At 42.7% G+C, this 22,717-nt stretch overlaps 1 protein-coding gene and 1 pseudogene across 3 annotated transcripts; one reads left to right on the plus strand and one right to left on the minus strand.

The window, feature by feature from the left end:
- The first annotated feature begins 60 nt into the window (after nt 1-60).
- On the plus strand, nt 61-18,496 carry AAMDC (adipogenesis associated Mth938 domain containing). Of its 2 annotated transcripts, none has more exons than XM_081100094.1 (4): nt 61-151; nt 4,342-4,491; nt 15,068-15,163; nt 16,605-16,639. In XM_081100094.1, exons 2-4 carry the CDS (start codon nt 4,360-4,362, stop codon nt 16,608-16,610), a joined length of 234 nt encoding a protein of 77 aa, XP_080956220.1. In that variant the 5' UTR covers nt 61-151; nt 4,342-4,359; the 3' UTR covers nt 16,611-16,639. The 2 variants fall into 2 exon arrangements, with proteins under 2 accessions (XP_080956220.1, XP_080956219.1); XM_081100093.1 differs by lacking the exon at nt 16,605-16,639 and adding an exon at nt 18,128-18,496 and having other exon boundaries at nt 78-151.
- Nucleotides 18,497-19,446: 950 nt separating this feature from the next.
- Nucleotides 19,447-20,005, minus strand: LOC308525289 (protein LLP homolog; annotated as a pseudogene). The gene has a single exon. The product of its transcript is annotated as a protein LLP homolog (transcript).
- Between the last annotated feature and the right edge of the window lie 2,712 nt (nt 20,006-22,717).

Raw genomic sequence — 22,717 nt, forward strand, 5'->3', positions numbered from 1 at the left:
GGGGCTTCGGGCGGTGACGGGCGAAGGGCTCCTTCGGGGCGGGGCGGGGCTTGTGGGGGGAACACCTAGATCCGAGGGCCAGAAGTCAGTGAGGCGGGAGGAACAGCACGGAGCGGTTGGTGGTCGCAGCTCCCTGAAGAGCGGGCTTTGGGTGAGTGTGGCGGGGACTCCGAGAACTGGAAGAGGGCCACGAGATGGTGAGGGGAGTTCAGGAGAGTGAATGAGAGAAAAAAAAAGAGAATAGGGGAGGGAGAAGCACGATTGTGGGAGAACGTGGGAAAGGGGTACGGTAGAGGGGTGCCCTTAACTAGGGTTGCGGTGGGACCTGTGTAAGGAGAAGTCTGCGGGAGTTTGCTGAGGGGGGTTGCTCTCCGCTGCGGTACAAGATTCGCGGCTTCGCTTTCGGAAAAACAGTGTCTGAGGGCCCGAGGGGACGAGGGCCTACGAAACAGGGCTCGGCGGAGATCACCAGTCTGAAAAGTTGGGTTCCTGCCAGGAGATCAGGGTCTGAAAGGACCTACCTCTGCAGAAGGACCAAGGGGTGAGAGGACTGGGCTGTGCTGTGCTCGCCTGGGTGTGAAGAGGGGCTCTGAGGAGACTCTAGGGTCTGGCGTGGTTCTCAACCTTCTGGCCCTTTAAATACAGTTCCTCATGTTGTGACCCAACCATAACATTATTTTCGTTGCTACTTCATAACTGTAATGTTGCTACTGTTATGAATCGTAATGTAAATATCTAATATGCAGGATGGTCTTAGGCGACCCCTGTGAAAGGGTCGTTCGACCGCCAAAGGGGTCGCGACCCACAGGTTGAGAACCGCTGGAGGGGTCTGGTCCGTGGGGTGGGAGCAAAGGGTGGGCTAGGACTCGGTCGCTGAGCGGGCGGGCGTGCTAGGAGATTTGGTGGAAGAGCCAAAAGTTTGATAGAGGACAGGGTTCCACCTCGTTGGGGGCAGCAGTGAGCATTCTCCCACAAAGAATCTCAGAAAACCGTCAGTAATGCAAAATGGAATGTACAGCCTGAGATGCCCTGTGCATTGTGGTTAGGAGCCTGAGCTTTGGATTCGGCCAGACTCGAATCCTAACAGAACCACTTGATACCATTGGGGACGATTCTTAATTTCTCTGAACCTCTGTAAAGTGGGGGTGATGACAGTGCCTACACCGTAGGGTCTACATAATTCACAGTAAATTGATTGGCACGATGCACTGGCACATTGTAAGTACTTTTTTTAAAAAAAAGGAGTTCCTAAAATTTAGATTGAATCCAGCTATAATTTATACAGTTTACTACTTTGAGCCAAAATTTTTAATGTGCATTTAAAACTTACATAGTACCTACTTCCTAAAAAGAATTTGAAGCAAGATACAATATAACCATTAAAACAGGACAATTAATGATTAAGGATGATAAAGAAATTTATAGGCAGATAATTATGTTGAGAACAGAAAAATGCTTACCACAATTAAACGTTACATTTTGTTCTGCATTTCTAGGTTTAAAAAAAGGGAAAACCGTAATGGTCGACATCATCCTCATTATCTAAAGAAAGAAAAAAAATTACTCATTTATCAAAAGAGAAAAAATTATAAAAGGAATTTATTACCTAGAATACTTATTTCTAATATTCAAACCCTTTCTAAAGGGAAAAAAATGTTCTTTTGAAACATATCAAATACTTTTGAAAATTCCAGTTTAAGAAATACTGATGTACATGGTTTCCTTTAGTTCTTTGAATATATTTATAATAGCTTCTTTGAAGTCTTTGCTAAATCAAACATTTGGGAACACGTTTCTTTTTTTAAAAAATATGTTATTTTATTTCAGAAAGAGGAAGGGAGAGGGAGAGAGAGAGAGAAACATCAGTGATGAGAGAGAATCATCAATGGGCTGCCTCCTGCACAGTGTATCGATATCAAAACCCCAGCATGTGCCCTGACCGGAAATCGAACCAGGAACCTTTTGGTGCACGGGACGACGCCCAACCAATTGAGCCATACCGGGCGGAGCCACTGCATTTAAATAAATAAATAAACAAACAAACAAACAAGCAAGCAAACATACATATATATATATATATATATATATATATATATATATATATAATTATTGTTGACAGTATAACAGATGTCCTCTATCTCCCCTTTCCCCCCATGCTCACAGCCTTTTGTCCACTCTGGATATGTGGAGAGTTTATTCCCCTATGGCTGTGTCACCTCTGGGAAATTCCAATTAAATTCTTCCCTACTCTCCCAATCCATTGTTTGCCCCAAATATCAAGGAACCAGAGCCACCTGTTATCCATATTCACCTCCACTAAGATCGCTAGTTTAAATCATGGTGCTTAAAATCAAGTGAGCCTCCTCTGACTATAGCAGCAAATCTGTTGTTTTTCATGCTCTGCTCCAACCACATTGAACCTCTGTGCCAACAGAATCAATGTGGGGGCATGGGCGTGGTCCCAGGCAAGAACAACGAAATGCCTTACTGTTCTTTACCTGAAATTCAGTGGTTGTCATAAGTAAACACTTCTCAGTTTATATATGTGCATTTACTAGAGTACCAGGTGGTTATTTTTTATAGTTTTGTCCAGCTTTATATTTGCTTTTGGGGAAAGGATTGTCAATCTCCTTACTCCATCATGCTGAAGTAAATCTCTATCTTTTCATTTTATCTCCAAAAAAATACCCTGAGCATTCCTTCCTCAGTCTAAGAAGTAATTTTACTATCTAGTTTCCAAGGCTGGATGTTTCAGGATCCCGAGAATAACAATGTACTTATTAGACCTCTAAAGAAAATGTGACAACCACATAAATGAGAAAAATGCTTCCTAACTCATAGTGGGTTAGGGCTAGCTATATTTTGTATATATAATAAGGAAATTATTTGTCTTAAAAATCCAAATACTGTCATTGTTCAGAAAAATTTAAGTTTCTAATTATTATAAAGTTGGACTGCTGAAACTTGTTCACTGAAACATTTTGACTTGTATTATTAATGCTTTATGTCCCAACATTTATATTTTTAAAAATTCACACACAAATGAAAATGGAAAAACTGCCCATACCTTATTTCTGTCCCCTATTTTTCCACTTGCAATCATATACTTAGGTATCTTTTGACCCCATTGGGGGGGGGGGGGGGGGAATAGCTAACATTCAGAACAACCAATAATAGGAAGAAGAGAAAAAAAAATTTTAAAGAATGAAATGTTGCCTGGCTGGTGTGGCTCAGCAGTTGAGCATTGACCCAGAAACCAAGAGGTCACTGGTTCAATTCCTGGTCCTGCCCGATTGTGGGCTTGATCCCCCAGTAGGGAGTGTGCAGGAGGCAGCTGATTGATGATGCTTCTCACTTATTCAAGTTTCTATCTCTTTATCCCTCTCCCTTCCTCTCTAAAAATATCAATGAAAACATATTTTTTAAAAAGGGATAAAATGTTCCCCCATCATCGTGGATTCTTAAGCATGTTCTCCATGTATGCAATGTGCTAGCTGGATGTCTTTTGGCATAATTGTTACATGTTTGGACTAGATCGCACATAGGTTGGTGTCTTCAAAGAGGCTAACCACATAGGCCTCACTTGCCTCCTGCAAAGCACCAATAGCTGCATTCTGGAAACGCTGACCTGTTTTGAAGTCCTGAGCAATTTCTCGCAGCAGATGCTGGAAGGGAAGTTTGAGAATCAGAAGTCAGTGGACTTCTGATAATTTCATGGAGTGCCACGGTACCAGGCCTATAACGGTGAGGTTTCTTCACCCCTCCAGTAGAGGGCGCACTCTTTGTGAGCAACTTTGGTAGCCAAGTGCTTGACCACTCATCAATTTGTGAGCAGTCTGCTTTGTAGGAGCCATGGTGTAGAGCAGCGATTTTCAACCATTTTCATCTCATGGCACACATAAACTAATTACTAGAGGTCTGCGGCACACTAAAAATATTATAATTTTTGGCGATGTGACAAAAAATATAAGTATAATGTTGGTTTAGTCACACCGGATGACTATTGTTGTGTTGGTTATTGTCATTTTTTTATTTGACGATCTATGGGAAAAGAAGTCAGTGCCCCTAACTAAATAGTCAGGTATTGCATGTTTAAAAACTTCTTGTGACATACCAGTGTGCTGCGGCACACCAGTTGAAAATCGCTGGTATAGAGACCTCCTTACCTACCTCCCTTCTCCTTCTGCTAGAGCTCTATGAGCTAGAGGCGGCGTTAGCATTAGAGAGTGATAGTATTACTAGTATATTTAAATATATATTTTTATACAGTATACCTCCTGTATTTTGGAACGATTTCAACCTTCCTTTATAACTGATTTGGTACTTTTTTTTAAATTTCAGATTTCAGTTAATTTCCTTATGTCTTCCCCTGAAATTGCTTCCCTTTCATGGGGGCAAATGAAAGTACAAGGCTCTACTAAAATCTATAAGGACTGCAAAGTGTGGCCAGGAGGAAGTCGGGATTGGGATTGGAGAGAAACAGGAACTGAGGTAAGCTATTAGTATTTGGTTGACACTGCATAAGGCTAACAAAGTGATTTCCACCATCCTAAGCTACAATGACCAATTGAAGAGTAGCTCTCTCTCTTTCTCTATTCTCTCTCTCTCTCCTTGAGATATAATCAAAGTATGCAATTCAATGGAGTTTTTATTGTCATAAACTTATGTAGTAGTTAACCCCTACTAATTCTATCACCCCAAAAGGAACCCCCATAACCATTTGCAGTCACTGCCTATTCTTCCCCTCCCCCAACTCCTGGCAATTACTAACCTACTTTCTGTTGCTGTAGATGTGTCTATATTCATTCCAGATAAGCAGAATTATTCAGTTCTCTTAGGACTGGAAATGCTGGGTCATATGGTAACTCTATGTTCAACCTTTTGAGGAACTGCCAGCCTGTTTTCCAAAGCAGCTGCACCACTTTACATTTTAGATTTCAGGAATATATGATGTTTTCAATTTTTCTAAATCTCTCTACACCAACACTTACTATTGTTTGCTTTTTATTTTTTTATGCCCCTTCTAATGGGTGTGAAATGTTCTCTCTCTGTGGTTTGGATTTGCATTTCCCTTGTATTGCACTACCTCTGATAGTCTCAGTGCGCAGTGCCTGAGGTAGAATCTGTGTTCCATGAGTGGAGTCGGATGAAACAAGGGAGCCCTTACCTCTCAGGCACACTCACTTGGGACTCAGCCCCACCATAGACAGCTGGGGCAGGACGTGAAACAATGGAGTCCTAGTCCTTCCTGGAAAAAACCTTTCCAGCTGGAAGATTAGAGGAGAAATATTCTTAGCTGCAGCAGTGGAGTGGAGTCCCCACCTCATTGATTTGGGAGTGGGGAGGCAGGCAGCAGTCCTTCTTTAAATACCATGATTTCTCACCTTTCCTGTCAAATATTTCTAGAAATCCTTTAATAGATGTTTCTTCGTTTGCTGTTTGCTCTCAGGATCATTTCCGAAGGCTTTGAAAGATTTTTGTTTCTGTTTTTGTTCTTTTGTTATTGTTGTTTGAATGACTTTTTTTCTGAGTTGTTCCATGGGCAGCTTAAACTCAGCATATCCAAATGGACTTCCTTTCCCTGTTCCTACCTTTCCACACAGGTACCTAGGTACTCTCTCGTGTTCCCTATCTCCATTAACGGTACTACTACCCACACAGTCAGTCAATTAAAAGGGAAACTGCAGAGACAATTTTGATTTCTCCATTCTCCCCCGCCACAGCTAACACAGTACATTTGTTGATTCCACCTCAGCAAAGTCTCTCAAATGTACCTCCTCCTGCTGCCTCAGTTTTCTCTCCTGGACTGCGGCCTGATCTCCCTAGCTGGTCATCCTGCCTCTTAGCCTGCCTTTTTCATGTCTCTCTTCTGTTATAATTTCTAAAAGATGAAGTTGCTGCCAGCACCTGTTTGGCTCAGTGGATAGAGCATCGGCCTGCGGACTGGGGGGTCCCAGGTTCGATTCCGGTCAAGGGCATGTACCTTGGTTGCGGGCACATCCCCGGTAGGACATGTGCAGGAGGCGGCTGATCGATGTTTCTAGCTCTCTATCCCTCTCCCTTCCTCTCTGTAAAAAAAAAAATTAATAAAATGTATTTTTTTTAAAAAAAGATGAAGTTGCTCATGTCTCTGCTCTGCTTAGAAAACTTCAACGGCTTTTCATAGACTTCAAAATTAAATAGGACAGTGTTCACTGCCATTTTTTTTATGATACAGTTCCAAATTAGCCTTTTATTCCATCTATATTTAATAACATGCGTCTGAAGACCTAGCTATCCCACACCAAATACTTATTGCCTTCCAAACCTACCATTATCCTTCATTTTGTATCCTTTGTGCCTTTGCTAAAACCATTTCCCTTACTTGGAATGACACACTCCCTTTTGAAATCTTAAAATCCTTCGATTCCTAGCATTCATATTATCTCCTCTAAGAAGCACTTGCTCATAACCCTGGTGAGAATGAGCAGCGTACTCCCTCCTCAGTATTTCTGTAATACTTGCTGCCTCTATCACAGCACTTAGCACAGATTGCCTGATTATAATGAGTGTATTTATGTGTTTCCTCACCAAGTCCCAAGTTGTTAGTATTCCTCACTAAGTGGAGAGCTTCCTAAGGGTAAGAACTATGCACTTAGCCCAGAGCCTGTAAAATAGGAGCTTGATACATTTTTGCTGCATTGAATTTTTCATTATAAATGTCATTAAACCAATTTTTAAAAAATCTTTTGTGACATTCCTTCTGAGGTAGGTTAATGTTGTATTTCTTTTCTTATTAGTTTAAAAGGGGGAAGGGGTAGGTTTTATAGTGATTAAACCATGGAAATATCAAGAAAATGTATTGTCTTCAACCAGTGTCCTTGCAATGGTGATTACTATTACCTCCCAATTCTCTATCCATCATTTTTAAGCAGCTACTATACAACTGCTCAAATATAGCTTTTCTAGAGTCACACAAATAATATATTTTGGAATTAAGTTTTGAACCCTAGTCTTACTCTAAAGCCCATACTTTTTAAGTGTAAAATTAAAAGAAAGCCAAACCAATTAGCACCCACTCCAGGAGAACTTTAAAGGACCTATGGAAACTTCATCCCAACTTTTAATTTTGAAAAATGTTAATCCTAACACACAGCTGTATGAGTAATACAGTAAATGCCCATACACCCTTTATCTAAGTCCTCAAGTTGTTAGCATTTTACCATATTTGTTTTTTCTCTCTAAACACATACACACACACACACACACACTCACACACATTCACACACTTCTCCCCCAGTCATTTGAGAGTAAAGGGCAGATATCATATTTCAGCATTTCTCCCCTAAGGACATGACCATTCTCCTACATAGCTACAATACCATTATCATAAATAAGGATGTTATCATTGACACAATATTATCTAATACACAGTCTATCTTCAAATTTCCTCAAAGTTCCAAAAATATCTTTTATAGCTGTTGGTTTTGTGGTTTTATTTTTACACGTAATGCAGGTGCAGGCATAAAGTGACACACAATTCCCACGGAGTTGTACAGCCGACCAGACTAGAGGTTCTTGTGCTCGGACAGTGCTACCTACAGAGAGACAGATGAGTTGGTACTAACCCTCTCTGCTCTTGGCTGGTTTGCTTTTGCTCTTGTTTTGTGTGTGTGTGTGTGTGTGTGTGTGTGTGTGTGTGTGAGAGAGAGAGAGTGTGTGTGTGTGTGTGTGTTTTAATATATTTTATAGATTTTTTACAGAGAAGAAGAGATAGGGATAGAGAGCTAGAAACATTGATCAGCTGCCTCCTGCACACCTCCTCCTAGGGATGTGCCCACAACCAAGATACATGCCCCTGACCGGAATCGAACCCGGGACTGAAAAGTCCGCAGGCTGACATTCTACCCACTGAGCCAAACTGGTCAGGGCTTGCTCTTGTTTTTATTCACCTTTCAACCTGGTTGATGTGGGCAGCCTATATTGAACTCTTCTGTGTTTAACCTCTCACTCTTTTTTCTTAATTTTGAAAAATATTGAACATATTTAACAAATTTAAAAAAAATAGGAAAGACACTTGTATACCATCAACCTATATTCACCAATTGTTAACGTTCTGCTACATTTGCTTGTTTGTCTCTCTGTGGTACTTCCTCAATAATGACTTCTGTTGAATCATTTGAAAGTAAGTTGCATACATCGTGAAACTTGAACCCTAAATACTTTGTGTGTACTAAAACAAAGGTGTTCTGCTACACATAATCACAATATTACACTCAACATTGATATAACACTAAACAATGTAAGAAACTCAACATTGAAATATTATTAAATAACATCTACTCCGTGTCAAATTACAATTAGTCCAATAAAATAAATGTCTTTTATAGCTGGCTTACTTTTCTAATCCAAGATATATTCATTTTGTTGTCATGTTTCTTTAGTCTCTTCATTTAAAACCAATTCGCCACATTTTTTTCCGCTTTTATGACACAGGTGGTTTTGAAGTGTCTGGAACAGTTGTTTTGTAGACTAGTTCACAATTTAGATTTATCTGATTTTTTTTCTATCACAATTAGATTCAAATTAATCTTTTTGGCAAGAATGTTCTTGTCATTACCAAGACAGTCAATTATGTCTTCAGTGCATTATATCTGGAGGCACATAAAATCAGTTTGCTCAGTACCTGGTGAGGTTGTTTGGTCACTTGGTTAAGTTGGTACCTACCAGATTTCTCTATTGTAAAGATACATTTTCCCATTTGTAATCAGTACATAATCTGTAGAGTAATATTTTGAAACTTTGTGATTATCTTATCCCCTAGCAATCTTTCATCTAATGATTTTAGCATTAACTATTGATCCTTGCCTGAATTTATTATTACATTAGTGATTGCAAAATGGTGATTTTTTTTAAAGGTTGGGGGTTTTTTGTTTTGTTTTTTAAATATATATATTTTTTATTTCAGAGATAAAGGGAGAGGGAGAGAAAGATAAAAACATCAATGATGAGAGAGAATCATTGATCAACTGCCTCCTGCATGCCTCTGACTGGGGATCCAGCCCCCAACCCGGGTATGTACCCTTGACTAGAATTGAACCTGGGACCCTTTGGTCCACAGGCTGAGGCCATATCTATTGCGCTAAACTGGCTAGGGCGAAAATGGTGATTCAAAAAAAATATTTTTTTATTGATTTCAGAGAGGAAGAGAGAGGGAGAGATAGAAACATCAATAATGAGAGAGAATCATCGATTGGCTGCCTCCTGCACACCCCATGCTGGGGATCAAACCCGCAACCCGGGCATGTGCCCTGACCAGGAATCAAACAGTGACCTCCTGGTTCACAGGTTGATGCTCAACCACTGATCCATGCTGGCCAAGACAAAGTGGTGTTTTTTATAATTCTATCACTTCTACATTCATTAGCTGGATTCTTCTGTGAAGAGGAGGTTTTCTTCTACACTATCACCATTTTTATTGTCACTATGGGCTCATGTTTTCTTTTTTTAAATTTAGTATGTGCTATGTCTGAATGTTTGTGTCTCCCACCAAAATTCATATGTTAAAATCCTAATACTCAAAGATGATGGTATTAGGAGGTGGGACCTTTGGGAGGTGCTAGTCATGAAGGAGGAACCCTCATGAATGAAATTAGTGCATTAGAAAAGAGACTTCAGAAAGATCCCTTCCACCCTGTGAGAGCAGTGAGAGGGGGGTCAGCTATGAACCAGGAAAAGGGCCCTCACCAAACTCAGCTTGCTGGTACCTTGACCTTGGACTTCCAGCCTCTAGAGCAGCGATTCTCAACCTGTGGGTCGCGACCCCTTTGGTGGTCGAACGACCCTTTCACAGGGGTCACCTAAGACCATCCTGCATATCAGATATTTACATTACGATTCATAACAGTAGCAACATTACAGTTATGAAGTAACAACGAAAATAATGTTATGGTTGGGTCACAACATGAGGAACTGTATTTAAGGGCCAGAAGGTTGAGAACCACTGCTCTGGAGCATGAAAAATAAATGTCTCTTGTTTTATAAGCTACACAGTTTGTGGTATTTTGTTGTAGCAGCCCACAGAGAATAAGAACATGTTTTAATCTCTTACCATCTTCTATAATAATAAAAGCATAATATGCTAATTAGACTGGATGTCCTTCAGGATGAAGCCAGGGCTGCGAGGGAAGCCCGGGTCCTGGGTGCCAGAGGGAAGCCGGTGCCGGCAGCTGGGGAAAGGAAGGCCTACTCTTGCCCGAATTTCATGCGTTAGGCCTTTAGTAATTAATATTTTTTGAGGTTTTTTAAATATATTTTATTGATTTTTTACAGAGAGGAAGGGAGAGAGATAGAGAGTTAGAAACATCGATGAGAGAGAAACATCGATCAGCCGCCTCCTGCACATCCCCCACCGGGGATGTGCCCGCAACCCAGGTACATGCCCTTGACCGGAATCGAACCCGGGACCCCTCAGTCCGCAGGCCGACGCTCTATCCGCTGAGCCAAACCGGTTTCGGCATATTTTTTGAGGTTTAAGTTGTCCCAAATTTAACCAGTGTTCTTGTGACATGTTCCCATCAGTTTTGTTTTTTTTACCACTGCGTTTCTTTCTGGCATAATAGATATCTTTTTCCTGGGTTCAGCCATTTCTTCAGGGATCCCTGGTTCCTTTTAGTGAGAAATGATATCTAGAAACCCAAGAGCTGGGTATTAGGTGGGCTCATTACTACTGAGATGTCACCACATCTAAGCCCATTCAGTATACAGAGCCAGAAAATGTGTGCTGTGTGTGTGTGTGTGTGTGTGTAATGAGTTCATAATTATACTTCTAGCTCAACCCAACAGCCCCAGATGTTTTCCTCTGTGTTGTTCCACCATCTTCTTGAGCATTTGAATGGTGGAACAAGTTGTAGCCATGGCCAGAAGTCTAACTTAATGGAAGAAGAAAGAGAAGACAAGCACTTGCTCAATGTTTCAAGGCTCAAACCTAGACATGGCATCATTTCTTCTGCTCATATGCCATTGAATTCTTATTGGTGACAGCATAGTCACATATTCCACACCTAGCTGCATGGGAGCACAGAAAATGAAAGCTAGCTGGGCAGTAGAAAGGGGGCATATTGGATTTTGAAAGAACTAGCAGTCTGCCACTATGAGATGTCTGCTAATGGATTTTGGAAATGATTTCCACTCTTCTAAACTAATAAACACATTACTAGACCACACATCTGTTTTTAATGTTTTATTGATTGATTGATGAGAGAGAGAGAGAGAGAGAGAAGCATTGATTTGTTGTTCCACTTATTTATATATTCATTGGTTGATTCTTTTGTATATGACCTGACTGGGGATCAAATGCACAACTTTGGTGTATCGTGATAACACTCTAACCACCTGAGCAACCTGGCCAGGCCTGTTTTTAATAATTGGATAATTTTAGTGTGTAAAATCTGTTTTCTTTGTAATCCTATACATTTTCTCTTAAGCTTTTAAAAACTTTGCTGAGAAGGGAGCCATAAGCTCCACCAGATTGATTGCCAGAGTGGCCTATGGCACAAGAACAGATGCCTGTGCAGAGGCAGGAACATCAGTTTAGAGGCTGTAATTCCCCAAGCGATAAGGAGAATGTGACTTGGGCATGTCCACAGGGACAGATTCCAGAGATCCTTTAACCTTCACTCACAGAATCCGCTTTCATCAGCAACACAACCAGATGACAGCTTTGCTTCTAACATTTATGCTCACTTCATTTTGGCAGGAGGAACTGCTTCCTTGAAAGTGTAATTTAGGAATGTTTTCTTTTCAAATTTGATATAGAAGAGGGGGAAATGTCTAAGCCATATAGGATGCCACCTTATTGTTTAGCTGGCATGATGGGTATTAGCTGGACATTTCCCCACAATTAATAGCTTCCCCCCCAAGAAAACACAATAAGCTTTTACAACCTTACAACACCTTCTGATGTAAAGCCTCTTTAAAAAGAGGAACAGAGTCAGAGCCTTAGTGGTTTGCCCCCAGGGACTGGAATTAGGAGAGCAGGAGCTGGAGGCAGGTTGAGGACTCCTCAGTAGCAGGCTTCTGCGCTAAGCTATGAGTAATCGCCTGCCAACGCCTGGATCCACAGGCTGCTGCAGTGAGTGTTCATTGCTCTGCATGTGACACCCTGGGCCTGCAGTATAGCACACACAGCAGCCGAATTTGTCACTTGAGTTCCATTGATTGGCAGCTCTGATGGGCTGCTGCTGTCTCCAGTCTCTGAATCGCCGGATGATTATGGTTTTGAACTCTCTTGACCTTTCACCCCCTTCCCACTTACCATGTTTCCTTATACCAGAATGTGAGCTCTTAGAGTCAGGACATCATGGTGCTTCTCAAAATATGTGCTGTTCTTTGTTAAATGAAGGAATCATTCAATCATGGAGGTGGATGCATTTACTTAAGGAAGGTGAAGCTTTCCAGTCCAAATTTGTAATTCTGTTAAGTATTTGCTTTGGTCATAGCTTCTGGAAAAAATGTTAGGCTCTCCATATCATCACTGTTTAGTGCAGGGTGGTTCTAGGATTGATCAGAGAGCTGTGGGAAAAAGGCATTTAATCCAATCCTCTTACATTATTTAAGAACCGATTATTGTAATCAATAATATTATAATCGGAAACAATATCCCCTTTTTTGTTTTGCCTTTTAAAAATTTATGAACCTAAGTAACTTTAAAGAATAAGAATTCAATCTCTCCTAACTGGGAAAGCTGAAGGCAGAGATACTATTCAGAGACACCCGGGCACTAACTCTGCGGCCTCTCTCAAGATGAGGGTGTGCCCTTGCTGCTGATCAGTTTGGTTCACTCTATGAAATGCAGGTGTTCTAACTTAGAACACTCTTTGATATTCCCTAAACATAAGCTCATACAGTCTGAGTGTCAATTCCGTAGGAAGGTGCTGAGGAGGTAAGTCAGAATAGGAGAGAGAGAGACTGGCTTTGCTATCAGCTCTGGAGCACTTGCTGACTGAGTGAAGAATGTCAGCACAGGTGCACACCCGCGGAGAATCAAGAGACATGGAGGGAGAAAGCCAGCAAAGACAGGCTGCCTCTGCTCCTGCTTTGGAGCCACCTGCCTTCTGTTAAGTTTGCTTCCTTGCCTAAATAAATCAGGAAGTATGTGGCTGAGGAGCTGTCTTCCTGCTTTATTTTCTATTTTATTTATTTACTTGTTAATTTCCTGTTTCTATTTTATTTATTTACTTGTTAATTTCCTGAATAATTTTAGACTTACAGAAAAGTTACAAGGATAGTACAAAGAATTCTCATTTTTACCCAGGTCCAAATGTTAACAGTTTTTCATATTTTCTTTTATCATCCTCTCCATTGATATATATTATTTTTTGAACTGTTGCATATATTATACTCCTTTACTCCTAAATGCCTGTATGTATTTCAACATTTACTATACAGATCTTATTAATATGTTGCCAATTAACCTAATACAGATGTCACATTTACTTGTCTTATTAATGGACTAATATAGGATTTTTTTCATTATTTAGAGACTATTCGTTTCTGTGGGATCATATAGTTTTTTCTTTACTTTTTAAAATCCTCACTCAAGGATATATTATTATTGATTTTAGAGAGGGAGAGAAAGAGAGAAACATTGATGTGAGCGAGAAACATTGATTGGTTGCCTCCTGCATATGCCCTGATGCAACTTAGGTACGTGCCCTAAACTGGGAATCGAACCCATCACCCTTTGGTTCATAGGCTGATGTTCTATCTTATGCTATCATAAGAATCTAGTGTGGGATTCTTATGAAATCCTTCCATAGTCCAAATTTTGGCATCATGTCCAAATGCTTTCTTCTCCCACCTCATCTCTTTCTATTCCCTCCCCTGTCAGTTCCACTCCAGTCATACTCAACTATCTATAATTCACTAGGTGTTTCTTTCCTCTGAGCCTTTGTACATGCTATTACCTTAACTTGGAATGCCATGTCCCCTGATTTCCTTTAACTTGTCTAATTCCTGGTTGTCTGTTAGGTCTCGGCTTAAATGTCACCTCCTCTGGGATGCCTTCCCTGACCACCTGCCCCAACTCCCCTATTAGTACATGCAGACCCCAGGAAAAGCTCCAAGACTGAAAATTTATCTCCATAAGTGGAGAGCAGACAGGGACTGAAGAAAAAGGCTGGCCACTCCAGTCTGGTAATTAATAGTTTATTAAGGGAAACTTACCTACAAGGCATGCAAAATGGATCCATGAGCCGCTTGGCAGGGCCAGAGAATTATATAGGATTTCGGGGAGAGCGGGTGCTGGGGGGTGAATAGTCACAGGTGTGTGAATGCCACCAGGTATGGGAAATTACATGCTTGACCAGCTCAGGATAACAACCTGTTCCAGGAACCAGCACATAGCAGGAGGCAAGAAAGGGGTGCTGATTTATGTCAGAATGAGGATCAGTTACAATCATACAGTCTTTAAGGGGGTTGCAGAAAGCAGCTCCCATTCCGGCCTTGGTCCAGGTTTCGGGACAGACAGCGGTCCTGTCAGAGTCTCTCTCCCCACCCAGGGCTGATGGCAGTGCTCCTTCACCATGTTGTCACACCAGGAGCTCACTTCCTGTCGCACTTGCAAAAAACTACTTTAATTTCTTCTTTGTCTGCTATATTTTGCACCAGACTTAGAGCTCCTTAAGGGCAGCAATTTATCATCTGTTATTCCCAGGGCCCAGAACAAAACATTTCTTCAATGAATGAATGGGTGAATGAATGAATCCCATAAGAATGCCAATTACAAAGAAAGATTAAAAGAGCAGGTAGCTGGCCCTAGCTGGTTTGGTTCAGTGGATAGAGCATCAGCCTATGGACTAAAGGGTTCCGGGTTTGATTTCAGTCAAGGGCACATGCTCAGGTTGTGGGCTAGGTCCCCAGTAGGGGGCGTGCAGGAGGCCGCCAGTCAGTGATTCTCTCTCATCATTGACGTTTCGAACTCTCTCTCCTTCTCCCTTCCTCTCTGAAATCAATAACAATAGTTTATAAAAAAGAAAAAAAAAAAAAAAGAGCAGGTAACTGGTATACTTTTTCTTTTATCACCCAGCATTCTCCTGGTGTGCAGCCTGCAGATGTGGAGGAAGTTGTCAAGAAGGGTGTGCAGACCCTTGTGATTGGCCGAGGGATGAGTGAGGCCCTGAAGGTAGGTATTTGTGAATATAATGTCCTGAGGACAGCTGCTGATCTTTTGGACCTTTACATAGAGATATGTCCTTGTTAGGAGTTCATCTCTATATAGCATGCACCCTCATATTGCTGATGAGCTAGTGGATGTCCCAGGATCAAATAATGGCTGCATACTACTCATCAGGGGTGGACTCTCCTGTCTCTACCTAACCCTGGACTTGTATTGCTTCCAGTATTTCTCAGAAAGTCCTCAATCTTGGTATTTCTCAAGCTCTACAACTATTAACATTTGGTTCTTTCGATTTTTATAGAACTTTATATTTTACTAGAGGCCCGGTGCACAAAAATTTGTGCACTCGGGGGGGTCCCTCAGCCCGGCCTGTGCCCTCTCACAGTCTGGGACCCCTCGGGAGCTAATGACCTGCTGGCTTAGGCCTGCTCCCGGGTGGCAGAGGGCAGGTCCAATCCCTAGGTGCAGCCCCTGGTCGGGCTCAGAGCAGGGCCGATTGGGGAGTTGGGGCGCCACCCCTGCCATGCACAGAGCAGGGCGGATAGGGAGGTTGCGATGCCACCCTCAGTCATGCTCAGGGTAGGGCCGATTGGGGATTGGGGCACCGCCCCGTCACACTCAAGGCAGGGTCGATGGGGAGGTTGCGGTGCCACCACCTGTCACGCAGAGAGCAGGGCCAATCAGGGGGTTGGGGCACTGCCCCCTGTCACGCACAGAGCAGGGCACATCAGGGGGGTTGGGGCTCCATACCCTGTCGCGCACAGAGCAGGGCCCATCAGGGGGTTGAGAAGCTCCCCCCGTCACTCACAGATTAGGGCCGATGGGGGAGTTGGGGCACTGCCCCCTGTCACACACAGAGCAGGGCGGATCAGGGGGTTGGGGCGCCGCCCTCTATCACCCACAGAGCAGGGGCGCTCAGGGGGTTGGGGCGCCGCACCCTGTCACACACAAAGCCGCAGCGCGATCAGGGGGTTGGGGAGCTCACCCCTATCAGGCACAGAGCAGGGCCGATCAGGGGGTTGGGGCGCCGCCACTGTCACACTCAGGGCAGGGCAGATGGGGAGGTTATGACTCTACCCCGTCACACACAGAGCAGGGCCCGTGGGGGGCGGGAGGGTTGGGACCCCAACCCCTGTCACACACAGAGCTACAGGGCGATCAGGGGGTTTGGGTGCTGCACCCGTCACGCTGATCCCGGTGCCGGGAGGCCTCGTGGCTCCGCTGATCCCAGTGCTGGGAGGCGTATTACCCTTTTACTATGTAGAATAGAGGCCTGGTGCATGGGTGGGGCTGGCTGGTTTGCCCTGAAGGGTGTCCTGGATCAGGGTGGGGGTCCCCACTGGGGTGCCTGGCCAGGCTGGCTGAGGGGCTGAGGGATGTTTTCAGGCTGGGACTGAAGCTCCTAACCGCTCCGTTTTTTTGTTTTTTTGTTTTTATTCTGGGCCAGCTTTAGCTCTGAGGCCTCGGCTGCTGAAAACAGGTTTCTGGCCTTTGTTTACCGTCTGGTTTTTTTTGTTGTTGTTTTTTTTGTTTGTTTGTTTGTTTTTACTGTCTGTATTTGATACAATGTTGTGGTCTGGCTGGCTGAAGCTCCGCTGAGTAAAGCAGGTTTCTGGGGGTTTTTTAGCTTCTTTATTCGCAACATAGTTGCTGAGAGTTGCAGCTGAGAGGCCGGCAAGTCAGGCGGGGAACGTTGGAGTTCTCCATCACTGAACAAGCAAGCCTCCCTGTTCGCATCAGCTGCCTGGCTGCCGGCCGCCATCTTGGCTGGCAGTTAATTTGCATATCTCGGCCCTACTCTGTGAGTGACAGGGGGATTAGCCAATGGGAAGGGTAGCAGAGTGACACTAATTACCATGTTTCTCTTTTATTAGTGTAGATATGTATGGGTGTGTGTATGTGTGTGTGTGTGTATATATATATATATATATAGAGAGAGAGAGAGAGAGAGAGAGAGAGAATTTTCAGTTTAACCTAGGTTTTTCCTTGTTAAAATAATTCCTATTTGTAAAGCTATTGTTATTATAAAATTGTTCATATAGAAAAAATTCAGGACAGGCCAGAGTTGAGAATATCTAATAATAGCTTCCATTATTGAGAAACTTTTATATAAATTCATTTACAAATATTTATTTAGCACTTTCTATAGGTTAGAAACTATTCTATCTTGTCACACTGGGGACAAGATAAGACAAAACAAGGTTCATGACCCTCATGTGTCATAAAAGAGTATACAATTTCAGATCATAATAAATTCTATGAAGAAAATGTTGACTTCTGAGGGGCTCCTCTCAATGGGGTGGTCAAGAGGCTTTTCTGAGAAGACATTTTAATTGCAGTATGCATACACTAGTTAACCTCATCCTCACACCAACACTGTAATGTGTCATTACCCCATTTTACAGGGGAGGAAATTGGGGTTGAGAGGCTGTAAATAGCTGGCTTAAGATCTCTTGGTTGGTACATGGCAAAGTTAGAATTTCGGCTCAGGTTGGACTGACTAAAACATTTAACATTTACATGGTTTGGGGTCTGCACCATGCCAGACATTTACATACCTTCTCTAAATTAGTTCTCATACCAACCCTGGGAGCTAGGTATTATCATCCCTATTTCCATACAAAGAAACAAAGACTCAGAGAAGTTAATTCACTTACCCAGGGTCACACTGCTAGCAAGGACTTAAATCCAAGGCTAACTCCAAAATCAGTGCTTTTCCCATTTCATCTGAGATTTGTTTTCATCGTCTGAGATTTATGCATACATATCATGATACTGCTGTCAACTTCTTAGAAAGCCTTTTTAACTCCCTGGGGCTCATGGCCAAATTTTTTGGACCAGTGACATTCTGGGTGATTGAGGAGTGACACTTGTCCCTGTCTAATTCTGTAGAGTATACTTGCTTCATGGCAGAAAGGAAACCCTGGGGACCTCCCCCCACCACTTATTCATCTTTTTCCTTCCTCCCAGGTCCCCCCATCAACCCTGGAGTACCTTGAGAAACAAGGCATTGATGTACGAGTACTCCAGACAGAGAAGGCCGTAAAGGAGTACAATGCCTTGGCTGCCCAAGGTGTCAGGGTCGGAGGGGTCTTCCATTCCACCTGCTGATGAAGCCTTAAAACAAATCACTGTCCTGGCCAATATGGCTCAGTTGGTTGGAGCATCTGTGCACCAGAAGGTTGTGGGTTCGATCCCCAGTTGGGGTGAGTGTGGGAGGCAACTGATTTATTAATATCTCTCTCTCACATTGATGTTTCTCTCTCACTCTCTCTTTCTCTCTTCCTTCTTCTCTAAAATAAAATTTAAAAATAAATAAAATAAATCACTAAGCAATAATGCCTGTGACTACCACTCTTACCCCTCTTCACACCAGCCTCCCCAAGCATTATTTTTAATCTTTTTTTATTGATTTCAGAGAGGGAGGGAGGGAGTGGGAGAGGGAGAGAGAAACATCAGTGATGAGAGGGAATCATTGATTGGCTGTCTCCTGCATGCTCCACACTGGGGATTGAGCACGAAACCTGAGCATGTGTCCTTGACCGGAATCAAACCCAGGACCCTTCAATCCGTAGACCAATGTTCTATCCACTGAACTGGCCAGGGCTATTTTTATTTTTTATTTTTTTACATATATATTTTTTTTCCATAATTTTTTTTTTTATTATTAGTTAAGGTATTACAAATGTGTCCTCATCCCCCCCTTTAACCCCCAACCTCCCCCCCACACACAAACTCATGCTCCCATCCCCCCGTTGTTCATGTTTACATATATTTTTACTGATTTTAGAGAGGGAGAGGGAGAGAGAGATAGAAACATCAATGATGAGAGAATCATTGATCAGCTGCCTCCTGCACACCCCCTACTGGGGTTTGAGCCACAACCTGGGCACATGCTCTGACCGGGAATCAAACCATTACCTCCTGGTTCACAGATCAATGCTTAATCACTGAGCCACGCCGGCTGGGCATCAAGCATTTTTGAACAGCTGCTCATGCCAGGTCCTGAGGTAGGAAGGCTTTGGGATGCATGGTGACTACAGCAAGGTTCCTGTCCTTAGTGGAGGAGGGGGACACTGAAAGTCAGGAGAAGAGATGGACAGTTATCAAAGTTTAAAAAAATGGTATTAGGCCAGTTTGAGAAAATAAAGGCAAAAATAAAGAAAAAAACCTTTTCTTTGAAGGACAAGAAAAACTTCAGTGCATTAAAAATCACATTGCAATTGATGCCTTGGAATGTTTAGCCATCAGGTCAACCAGTATTTATCAAATACCTTTTTTTTCATTCATCAAAGGAAATATTTTATTCAAATTCCTAAAACAAATTTGAGGTGTTATGTTGGGTTTGAATTGAAGAAAAAGGCCCAGTTAAAAAATGGTTTTCATTTGACAGAAGCTGAAATAGGTGTATACATTCTAATCAAAGATCTGTCCCATGTGGCACTTTTCAGGTTTTTAAAAGTCTACCAGGCCAAACCCTTCGCCGCCTTCGCTGCTTTTGCTTTGCTTTTCCCCTTTCCTTTTTCTCGCTTTGCCTTCAGCCTTTTTCTTTGCCTCTGGTTCATCCATATGGGGTACTGTCCATGCTGGTCTAGACGACTCTTTTTGTTTCTCTTAATGCCAATCTCCATTTTCATGTCATCTTTGTCATCTTTCACCACACACTGGGTTTTCTCTTCAGAATGTTTGGGGAACCACCACAGTTGCTATCTCATGGACATCTTTCATTAAAACATCAGTATCTACTTTAAGAATACTTTTAAGTCTGCTAAGCTCCTTTGGGGCATTCTTTTTTCTCTTTTCAGCACGCATCTTCCTTTTCCACTTACTCCGTAAGCTTTTAGCCATATTTTATCTCAGGTTCACCACTCACCTTTATCAAATATCTTATATGCCAGCACTGCTATAGACTCCTGAGAAACATCATTAAAAGTCTTGTCTTCATGAAGCTTATATTCTAGAGGGGAAAATAAATAAATGAATAAATGCATAATGTAAGAAGACTCTATTGAGAAGAAAATAAAGCAGGATAAGAAGATAAGGCATGATTGGGGCTAGTTCAGATATGTAGTCAAGGGAAGTCTCTTTGAGCCACTGGCAGAATCTTGAATTAATACAGAGAGCACTTCAGTAACAGTAAAAGGAGCTGTTCTGATGAAACCACACAACCAAGGGGTTCCTGCCTGTCAGTACTTGAGCCAATTAAGCAGAGACAGGGTTGAATCATATATGAGCATTTATTCCAATAATGCCAGCAGTATGGGAGAGAGGAGCAGGTCACTCACAAAAACCTACTCTGCACCCTTCTGCGCCCCCCTCTCCGCCCCATAAGCCAGCTGCTTATATTGGGTAGAACAAAGATTACATGGGGAAGTAGGCAAAAGGAATAAGAATGATTATAATGGTTACAGGTTACAGGCAATGCGGGAGGGACTCCATTGTTTGGGCAACAAGGTTGCTAATCTTTCCATGATAAAATGGGAATGGGCCGGATTCCAAATCCAAGGTTGACTCCCAGGTCCCTGGGGCATTCTAACTCCCAGGTTAGAATGTGCTTTCTTGAGAATCAGAACAAAACAATCATGGTTAACAGAGCATGATTAATATTCCTTACTAGAGGCTGAGTGCACGGTGGGGTCCATTGGCCTGGCCTGTGGGGACCAGGCCGAAACCAGCTCTCTGACATCCCCCGAGGGGTCTCGAATTGCAAGAGGGTGCAATCCTGGGTTCAGCAACCTCAGTACTTGCATTCTGGCTAGGAAGGAATTCAGAGCAAGACCCAAACTGTAAGAGAACATTTATTTGGCAAATTAGAGAGGCAGAAGAAGTAACTCCTAGAATAAATGGGTTTAGGAAGCAAGTTATGGAGCTTGAGAGTGAGTGAGGAAGCTAATGGCAATGTGCCGGGGGCAGGGAGGGAAAAGGGAAAGGCAACCGGGTCCTCCTCCCTCCTCAGAACTTTAAAGGCGGAGATTTTAGGGGAGGTGCCAGGAAGATATCTTAATAGAATATTCAGGATTGTGATCTCCACTGATGATAGGCCAGCACCAGGGCAGAGGTCATCATTCCATGCAGCTGATCCTGACGTGAGCTGTTGCTGGTTTTGTTGCTTATCTGGGCCTGGAGCTGAAATACAACTGAGGCCCAGGTGTTCTCTCTAGGGAAGAAAGGTCCGGGGGTCCAAACCTCAGGACCAGCAATATGCTAGGGGAGGAAAAGTTTCCCTGGGGTGAGGCTTTCCATCCTGGTGACCTGCACCTGGCTCATCGTCCTTGCTCTGCTCACATCTAACTGCCCACCACTGTTCTAACTAAACCTAAGGCTCTTCAGACCGTTCTCCTTGGGTCTCCTTCTCCCTCAGTTTGAAATGATGGGGCTGGACTAGGTGACCTTTATAAAGCTTAGGATGGACTGATAGGACTAGAATGTTATGAGCATCACCTCATTTTTCATTTTTCCCCCCCCACCCCTCAAAGGGTTACAAGTGAGGCTTTGGTGTCAAATAGATTTGACATTGAACTCTGGCTTTCTGCCATTCAGTGGTTGGGCACTTATTCAATCCTTAGAATTAGACTGTTCTCATCTGTTAGACAGGGGTAATATTAGTACCTGGAGTTAATGTCTTAAATGGATAATTCTTAGAAAGTCTTAGCACACTGCCTGGCATGCGGTAAGGACTCAATAAATTGAAGCCATTATTGTCATTATCTTTCTATTAATGAGGCTACTGTGTAAAGCCAGTTCATTTCATTTTATGGAGCCCAAAGGAACTATCAACTCTCTCTCATTTATTCAGTAATTCTCTTTCATGCCCATTTACTAAAGTCTCTTACTAATTTTCTTATGATCAGTTATTGCTGGGCCCTGGGGGTACTGGAATTAAGTTGGTTATAGTTCTTACCCTCAGGAGTTATGTGAAAGAGACAAATAAACAGACAACAACGATACAGTGTGTTAACATTATAATAGTTACAAGGGCCAGAGATGGCATACAGGATGGACTCACTTATCCTACCAGGATGGAAAGAAAATTAGGGAAGACTTCAAGCTGAGTCTTAAAGAGGGAGAAGATATTCTTTTATTTACCAAATAAATATTTGTCAAGTCTTCAACAAGACAATTACCAGACATGGCATTTTTCACAGCCATAACCAGAATTGCCCCACCACACTCCTGGTTAATTAGTTTCTCTCCATATAAACGAAATATGTGCTTACCCGAAAGTCCACCATTAAAGTTACCCTTTTCGTTTAAGACACTGTGTCTGTAAGTCTATGGTAGTGCACATGCCTGGGTGAGAGGAAACACTTAAGACCCACTGCTGTGTCTCCACCTCTTCCTACCACACAGCTCAGGAGGCCACAGGAGCGAAGCCCTCACAAACCTAACAGCCAGCCTGGAGGCCCGGGAGGTCCTGCTCAGTCCCTTTTCTGCCCAAACCAGGCATCTGTCAGAGGACAGGCATTTTCTAAATCTCAGTTCCCTCAGCTCATAAAGCCAGGCACATAGACAGCTAGGATGTTTGATAAAATTCAGACTCATTTCCTACTGATGCAATCA

This window comes from Myotis nattereri, assembly GCF_964212035.1.
Source record: "Myotis nattereri genome assembly, chromosome: 9".
In the NCBI taxonomy this organism is placed as follows: Eukaryota; Metazoa; Chordata; class Mammalia; order Chiroptera; family Vespertilionidae; genus Myotis; species Myotis nattereri.

Bases quoted from the DNA above. Each gene is read 5' to 3' on its own strand.
- AAMDC (XM_081100093.1), top strand. From the start codon at position 4,360: ATGTCTTCCCCTGAAATTGCTTCCCTTTCATGGGGGCAAATGAAAGTA. The intron at 4,492-15,067 runs GTAAGCTATTAG...TTTATCACCCAG, and splicing joins GGAGAGAAACAGGAACTGAG to CATTCTCCTGGTGTGCAGCC. The intron at 15,164-18,127 runs GTAGGTATTTGT...CCTTCCTCCCAG, and splicing joins GGATGAGTGAGGCCCTGAAG to GTCCCCCCATCAACCCTGGA.